This window comes from Aquila chrysaetos, chromosome Z (assembly GCF_900496995.4).
Source record: "Aquila chrysaetos chrysaetos chromosome Z, bAquChr1.4, whole genome shotgun sequence".
NCBI lineage: Eukaryota > Metazoa > Chordata > Aves > Accipitriformes > Accipitridae > Aquila > Aquila chrysaetos.
The window spans coordinates 6,556,006-6,564,932 of NC_044030.1; the positions used below are offsets into that span (position 1 = coordinate 6,556,006).

Below are 8,927 nucleotides of genomic sequence, written 5' to 3' on the forward strand. Positions count from 1 at the left end.
TCCCTGTGGGGTTTACTATTAAAGTTCCCCCATTTAAGGAAGGGGCAGAGTATAGGCATTTTTATTATTGATGTCATATGTCAAAAGCCTGACCTTACTGCAAAGCCCTAGGAAATTACATTCCATTGACATATGGTTTGAAGAGCACCTAATAAGCTAGGCGAAGTTTACATACTATCAGTCCAAATCCCTGTTCCACTAAGTCTGAAATCCTGTTTGCTTTGGGGAAACCTCTTAATAACATAATAGAAACAGTTTTCCACTTGATAAACATTCCTTTAGCAACATTTTGTAAATGCTCTCAACTTGCTGAAATGGAGTTAAGCAAGCATTTTACAAAGGGGTAGATTATCTACTCTCATGAGCTTTCTGTGGAAGTACTGTAGATATTGTCTCTGACAGTAATGAAATTTTTTAAAAGTTTCTTCACCACAGCTGCAACATAAATGCCTTTTTTTTTTAAATGTTCTTGTCACGGTATACAATTTCCAACCTTCACACAAAGGTAATTCAATTATATTTATATTGTCATCTGACCTGACATTTCTTCACTTAGAAAAAAGCCATATGTTTTTTTCAGGGATGTGGAGCTGACGTAACTCTTCATCTTGCTCACTGTTTTTTCTTCACCAAGCAAGTAATCTGAAACTGAGCAGAATTCTGTTTGTGTGTTCGCCTGTTTTTTATGAGGAAGACAAAGGATATTATTCTGGAGTACATTGTTATTTAAGAAGTAAAGGGTGTGCTCTGGAATTAGAAGATCCCCACATGAATAAATTCTTTTGTTTTTCATCTAACTTGCCTCTTACAGGACAGTCAGATTGAAAGCTTGCAAATTTATTTGGAAATTATTATTTTTTCAAATTAACACTATTCCTCTGCAATCCATTTCTACCTCACACTTAGTTAATTGTGAAATCAGTGATGATAAATAACCCTAAGTATAATGAATTAAAGGCTTACGATTAATTTAAATTGCCTTGATAAACAAAATTAATGTTAGTAGTATTGCTGCTTATGGATTAGTAGGGGAGACTTCCTTTTTGAGCTTTACTTGCTGGCATATGTTTTCATTACCTTGAGACAGAGGCACATTTTTCTTAGCAGCACTATCAGTTCAATGCTGTCTTACGGTGAGGATATACCCTTTGATGCCTAAAGAGAAACAGAGCTGCAGAACTGCTGCGCGTGGTTTTGACACTGCTAATGAAGACTTAAGACAGGCATGGTTTTGATCTACCACAGGCTCAAACTCTGCTTCTGAGAAGCTGTGCAATATTTCGGCTTTCTTACAAAAAAAAAAAAAAAAAAAATTGTGCTTGTACTTAATCAGAAACAAGGTCACCGCCTTGTCAGACAGTAAACCTGCATGTGTTACCTCCAGCCACCCTCACCCAAATGGTATCAAAGGCCAGATCTTGCTATGCCATGCTTCTGAGAGGAAAACTTGTAAGGGTTTCAAGCTAATGCTGGGAGCATAATGTAGAAGTGAACTGCTGTGGATGTTTAACTGATTTCCTTCTCTGACAGTAAGCTACAGCTGTATGAGATCTGCTTTGCCTGAAATCTACAGGGTTCCTCAGATGTTTCACTAGATTGTCATTTTCACCTTGTTGGTAAATGCATCTGGCACCATAAAGTTAGATGCAGAACAGGGGCCCTCCTCAGAATCCCAGGGTGTCTTCCATCATCCCTCTCCCCTGATCTTTTTCTTCCTGTTTTTCTGCCTCTGAGGATGAAAATGCATTGCAACAGTTCAGTTACCACTGAATACAAGTGGGGGTGGGGAGGCCATACTGTGTTAAGTTAACAGAAATAAATGTAGCACTACTTTTTTTGTTCAAATAGTCTGTTTTCTCTATCTGGCTTTTTTTTTTTTTTTTTTTTTTTACTCCTGATATTTATCAATTCACCATGCAAAAAATTAAGGTATTTTTGACAGCGCAACGTCCAAATTGCACAGTCCCAAATCAACCACTGTTTTATATGATTCTGCAGTGGAACATCTCCATTTCTTCTCAAAAGCCTCTGTTATATTATTACATCATCTTAATCATGTCACTAATGACCCTTTTTCCTTCTTTCTCTTACTAGGTCGTTTTTACTACCTAATTCACCCAACCAAGCTCACCTACGACGAAGCTGTTCAGGCGTGCTTGAAGGATGGAGCTCAGATCGCTAAAGTTGGCCAGATATTTGCCGCCTGGAAGCTCCTGGGGTACGACCGCTGCGACGCTGGCTGGCTGGCTGATGGCAGCGTCCGCTACCCAATCTCCAGGCCAAGGAAACGCTGCAGTCCTAACGAAGCAGCGGTTCGCTTTGTAGGCTTCCCTGATAAAAAGCACAAGCTGTATGGTGTCTACTGTTTCAGAGCGTACAACTGAAAATACCTAGAGCACAAAAGTTTTAAATTCATTAAGAACATGTGAAAGATTTCTTTTCGATATGAACTCATGCAAGTTACCAAAACTGTGATAAACCTTTTTTACTTACTGTAAAGAGTCATTTTCATAAACCCAACCCATTAACTTTTTTGTTGTTGTTGTTTTAGTATTTTTGTAAAAGTATCATTCCATAGATATTTTAAATTAATATAATTTAATGGAAGCTCTAGGTAAGGAATTTTTTAGAGCCAAATTCTTTAAGCTACATCATCCCAACAAAATATAATTTTCATGAATGGGGCATGCAATAGAGCTTGACGATTGCTAGGGCACAATTATGGAATGTAAGGCTACTCAAAGCAGAAGCTTTTAAAAGCACAGATTTTACATATTATTTGTAGCAGTTTGAGAAATACTGCAAATTGATTATATCAGGAATTTTGAAATAAGATAATCTTTTTGTTAAAGGGGATCAGTGAGGTTTTGCAAAAAAACCTCACAAAAACGTAGGTTAGAAAATAACTGTTTTCACTGGTTTCACATGGGAACAACACAGAGTTTAATAAAAGCAGCTAAAACAGTCCACAAAAATAGGACTAGTTTTACAATTTAAAATCTTGCCTTTCTGAAAAATAAGCTCATGGTCCCATGCATAAGAACAAGCACAATTAATTCTCCCGAACATTTCAATTGTGGGTTTTTTTGTGTATAAAACATTGATGAGGGAGTGAATAATTAACTAATAAGAAAGCCCTGTTTTCTTCTTAACTCCAATTAAAGATGCCTGAGAAGTGTTGTATTACCTTTGAGTAGCTTTACTGAGTTATTTTTAAACTCTTAAAGGCCGTTTGCTAAGCAGCATATAGCATCTACTCAGGGCAGTTGTATAAATGAACTGCTGGACAGAGAAATTGTAAACTTTAGCAGCTTGATTTTACATTAGCCTTTGAAATGTTATTGTCTTAATGAAAGAACATTACAATATTTAATATTTCTTACCTATTTACATATCACAAGAAACAAAAATTAGAAAAAATCATTAAAATTATGAAGTCTTAGAACAAGATTATTAAATAAAATCTGAAACCAGCTATTAAGGTTTAGAAGAGAAAAAAACACTTCCTTACATCTTATTTGTATCTAAAAAGTACATCTGTTTTTTAAACTATCAGTGAAAAATAGTATCACTAGCCCTGAATTATTTAGTTAATCCTCCTTAGATTTAACAGAAAATAACTATTGAAATACTTCTTTCCACTAAATCTGCAGTGGTCTAGGTGGAAGATGTTTACCTATATCTGCCAGTGTCAGAGAAAAACATGCACTGTGCATGGTGCCTAGGATTTTCAGAGCTGCCTAAAGCACTAGGTCCTCCCTAAATACCAATTTGAGGGAATTTGGATTTCTGATGCAAACTTATTTTGGATGCAGCAATTCTTGGTGCTCATCTTCAGATACCTTAATGCAACCAGTTTTTCAGAGAGTGGGTGCTCAAGGCTTTCTGAATATTTACTCCACTTATGGTGTCTCAAGCTGGATATCCAAAAAACAAAGAGACCTGATTAAAAAGAGGACTGATTAAAAATATCTTGGTCTTGAGTAATCTCTTAGGCAGTTCTGACATTCTCTACCCAGTATTGGTTCTACCAGTTAAAAATGGAGAACTCTTTTTCCTACTCTATGCTCGCTGACTATGAAGATTTCAGAGGACCAATATTTGTATTACGCAAAGTTTTATAGCTTCCCATTTTTTCCATATCTAAATGAGATATAGCAGTATTTATCCAACTAGGACACAACTGGTATACTTTCATGGTTTGGTGTAGTTATTTTCCCATGGACATAAGTAAATAAATCTCTTTCCTGGAGTGGTTGTGGTCCTGTTTTAAAACTCTGTGAACAAACCAGGAGCAATGTATGGTAGGATTGTAGTGGAAAGATACCATAGTGTAAGAGGTATTTTGTTGGAGTTCGTTCCCGTCAGGCTCAGAGGCAAATTTCCATCCTTCTGAGGATATTTGCATCCACTGTGGATATTTGCTCATACTATACAGATGAAGCAATCTCAGTGCCAACCACCCCCCACTCCCACCCCCCCTTTTTAATCCACTAGGAGTTGGATTTTCTTGAAATTCTATCACTTAGCTATAGATAGAGACTTATTACAGGTCAAGCCCCTAAACCCATGTAATCATTTCCCAACAGCCATTTTTTAAATCAGTGTCCATTTCACACATTTTCTCAGGCCATTCAGAACCTTTTCTGAACCCTCTGGAGAAAAAATGGAAATGGAAAAAGAAATGGAAAATATCCGTACAGGATAAGGAATAGTGTATGCAAGACTGGACCATGACCAAGAGGAATACATGTTATTCCCCCATCCAACCTTCAGAAACATGGAAACAGGAAAAAAAGATGCTATTTCATAGTCTTTTCTGAAGCTTGGACAGGGAGGTTGTGGGATGGGAAAAGCTATAGGGAATATCCCAGTTGTTCTCCCAGCTAGATCCAGAGTTGCTGTAGAGGGAAGCCTTTTATGCAGCTGGCTCTATCCTCCCCAAAGATCTGCTAGATCTGGAGGAGGCTGCATGGTTTTCCTATTGCACAGAGGTGAAGAGACCCTCATGAATTTTATTTTTTTTTTTTTTTTACCTCTCCAGGGAAACCCTTCACAGGGTTTCACCCAGACACATCTTTTTTGCAGGACTGGGGATTATATTTTGCCTGCATAAAAAATGTACACATCCAACCCACTCGTGGGGCTGGCTAAAGTGCCCTCACTGCTAGACCAAAGGCACTGCGGGAAAGGCAAATTCAGCCTTTCACCAACTTTGCAACGCTCTGGAGATGGCTGGTCAGGTCCTAAATCACAGCAATCTCAGGCTTGCGCTAGCTTATGCCTTCTGTGTTCTTATCTCCGGGCTGCCGCTGTGACAGCCCAAGCGTAGCATCCCCCCAACCCACCCCTGCTTCGTGCATCACCCATACCCCGGGCCGGTGGCTGAGCAGGCTCTGCACCACCCAGGTGATCCCTCAGCTCCAGGGAAAGCCCCTGGGCTCCCAGCTTGGCAACACAAAGAAGCCACAGGGCAACAAAGAATTAGGTCTCCAGAGAGACGCTGAGCTGGCATACGATCACAGATGGCCAAATGTATCATTCAGTTATGCCTGTAAGTTCGCATTGAAGATATTGCTTGCTAGGAATCATATGTTCATGTAACGGAGTCACAGTATGTGAATTTACATTTGTCGTGTTACTTATGAAGAGCCCAGTAGTCTAATTTGGGATCAGGCTAGATGTAGATCTGTGTATTGATATAAAACGTTATGTATTATTATAACAGATACAGTTAATTGGATAGTTTGATGAAAATATGTTTGTATGAAAAAATAATTAGTTCTAATAAGCAGGTATAAAAACCATTAAAAGTGTATAATTACCTGAGACGTGGGCACAAATAGACAAAAGGACACGAATTATATTTATTTTTACAGCTACTGACTCCATTTCCTTTTATAATGTCAAATGTCAGGATGTTTTCTTATTTTCAACTAAGCTAGCTAGGTGCTTGGATAAAAACTTTAAAAAGCAGCTTAAGAACTGGATAAAAGTCTGTGCTATTTTCTGTTCATGAGAGAATATTCTATCACTAGAATCAATTAATGTTCTCTGTCACTATCTTGTATTTCACAATGTATCTGAATTTTAATGCCCATGAATTGACAACAATTAAATCATGTTGTTCTTTTCAATATGATGATTTGTCCTTATTGACTGGCCATTCTTCTACTTCTGTCCCAGAAAACACAAAAAGGAAAGGAATAGTTCAAAGTTTGAAAATACTTACTTTGCCATAGTACACAAAGTGATTACAAGACTAAGGGGAAAAAAAAAAAAGACTACTCTGTGAATATGTTTTACAATTAAAATAAAGAAAACTGTATTCCAAAGCCTTTGTTTTACGCTTCTTTGAAGCATTTTGAAAGTAGAAATGCAAGTACCAATTTCTTCTTTGTGTTCTCTGCCATCTTCTAAAATAAAATAAAGCATAAATAAGGAAGGCTTTTTTTTTTTTTTTTAATATGGTTGGTGTTACACTGCATATGCATCACTAGAAATTGGATGTAGAACTGTTTCATGTGTGGGAAAATTTATGAAATTATTTATATAATCCTATGGCCTTAGAAATTAAAAACCAACAAAAATCAATCTTTTTATTGTGCAACAAGAAAGATTTCCAGTGTCAAGCAAAGAATTAGTCAAAGCACTGGGCCAGCATTTTAGCTTCTGTAATCACACTATTTCTGCATTCTTTTATTGATCTCTGGCACTCAGAGTGCCAGAGAGTTAACCCTGAAAGTTACCTACACTGCACCACTTCACTGAGAAATACTAATCTTCCAGAAGCTTTCAGTATATTGGCCATGTTTTAAAATAGATGAAAAAGAGCTTAGGAAAACCTGTCACTCAGAATAAGGGAAATCTGTATTACCATTAGTACATGATTAAGATGAACATACTTTATTTTCTAAGAATTTAGTCAAAACAATTTTAAAACTAGTAACAATTTCACTTTACAACATTAAACATAAAATTAAAACTGCCCTTGGTAGAAGTCCCTCAATAATTAGGATTTTCATTAATAGTAGCAGCTTCCATTAAATGACATCTCACTCTTCAAAACAGAGACACTGTCTTCATGTTTAGAAGTAACTGGATTTAAGACTTGACGAAAGTACCACAAAACCAGATATGTCTAGATTTTCACCTAAAGACTTAGTAGATGAATTAGTAGGCTGCCATTTTATTTAGCCATTGTCTCATTTACTCACAAAGGATACCAGCAGCTTTCTGTTCAACAACAACAACAGCTAGTTGTTCTTCCTGAAGGTTTTAAGAAGCTGAATCTTACACATCTGTGAGCTATTTCTTCCCTTCTTCAGAAGCAGTTACAAAAGTTGAACAAATATGTTGCAGAGCAGTAAAATTCCAATGCAAGGTAACTTACTATATAAAAAGAAACAAGAAACAAGGCAAAAATACAAACCTAACAAATAGTCTTCATTTTAAGAGAAAAGCAAGGTGAACTGATGGGAGTTAATTACTACTGAAAAATAATTAATAATTACTAGTGAAAAATAATTACTCCTCTTCCCAGGCCATAAATAATGATGGTCCCTTTAAAACAGGGGTGACCTGAAAGATTCCTTTAAGAAGAAAAAGGAAAGACAACAGAAAGCAATACTTCAGCTCCTGATCTTTCATGCTGAGTTTGCCTTTGTTATATTTTGCCCAATAATTATTAAGCCACAAGTTTAAATATATAATTTTAAAAATCCCAACAAATTAATAGTAGACCAAGAGTTTGGAAGGGATTTCTTCTTTTTCTTCATCAAGCCTCAAACTGGAAGTAGGAAATTCTCATTAGAAGTCCTTTGAGTCTAGTATTTTCCCCTTTTTTGTCTAAGAATGTCTCAGTCCGTAAAGCCACAACAGGGTGAAATGTAAAGTCCATCTATTTCTTCAATATTGTGCCAGAGGCAAGCAATTGTTTGACTAATAACAACAGCCCTAACATTGGACTCAGCTAATGAATTATGCACTAGCATATTTTCCAATGTATCCAGTGGGTATTTAATGGATTCTTTTTTTTTTTTTTTTTTTTTTAAAGGCCAGCAAACAAAACCAAAATGGTATGCCTTGATACTAGTTGAATAAGAACAGTTTGGGTTTTATCCTTTCCTAAAAAGATATATTGTAAGACATTTCAGCTCCTTACTTCCTACGCTGTTGTTCTCTGTACTTACACACATGATGCCATTTGTGTTCTACATAATTTCATCCTGATTTCTTTAATAGCTAGAAGAAAATTAAGTTTCTGTTTTTCTTTTATGTAGAAAAAGATCAGATTTCAAAATTTTGACATCCCAGCTCAAACACAAGATAAACAAATTAGGAAGTCTTCATTTCAGCAGAACTGGCTTTTGAATCAGTGGCTGCTTCTTACAATGACAAACTTCAAAATCCCAGCATAAAATGAATTTATATTTTGTCTTACCAAACATAAGCCATCAGTGACTATGCTTTTTCTTGACTTTCAAGGGTGGTTTTTTGGAAGTTTTAGTTCTTTGTTAGCACTCCTGATTTGGAGTTTTTTATTTTCACCAGCAATTAAAATAAAATTAACAAGAAAACCACCACCCCCAAAAAACACACAAAAAAAAACCCAGAGGAAAAAGATGAAGGAAGAAGTCAACAAACTAAGAACAGTGGATGACAGTAATATCCTAATAATGATTGTATTGGCTTTGTGTGGCAAGGTTTTGGTAGTGGGAGGGGTTACAGGGGTGGCTTCTGTAAGAAGCTGCTGGAAGCTTCCCCTGTGTCCAACAGAGTCAATACCAGCCGGCTCCAAGACGGACCCGCTGCTGGCCAAGGCCGAACCCATCAGTGATGGTGACAACGCCTCTATGATAACATTTTTAAGAAGGAAAGAAAGTTGCGGGACAGACAGAAAACGGCAGCCGGAGAGAGGAGTGAGA

The 8,927-nt window shown here is 36.8% G+C and overlaps 1 protein-coding gene across 3 annotated transcripts in view; it reads left to right on the forward strand.

Annotated features, from left to right (window-relative positions):
- HAPLN1 (hyaluronan and proteoglycan link protein 1) overlaps positions 1–3,440 on the forward strand; it is a 65,951-nt gene extending 62,511 nt beyond the window's left edge. For all 3 annotated transcript variants that reach the window (XM_030005690.1, XM_030005692.1, XM_030005691.1), the window contains one exon: positions 2,095–3,440. In XM_030005690.1, the coding sequence (XP_029861550.1) occupies positions 2,095–2,384 (290 nt within the window). In that variant the 3' untranslated portion in view covers positions 2,385–3,440. The remainder of the gene's footprint in view (positions 1–2,094) is intronic.
- Positions 3,441–8,927: the final 5,487 nt, after the last annotated feature.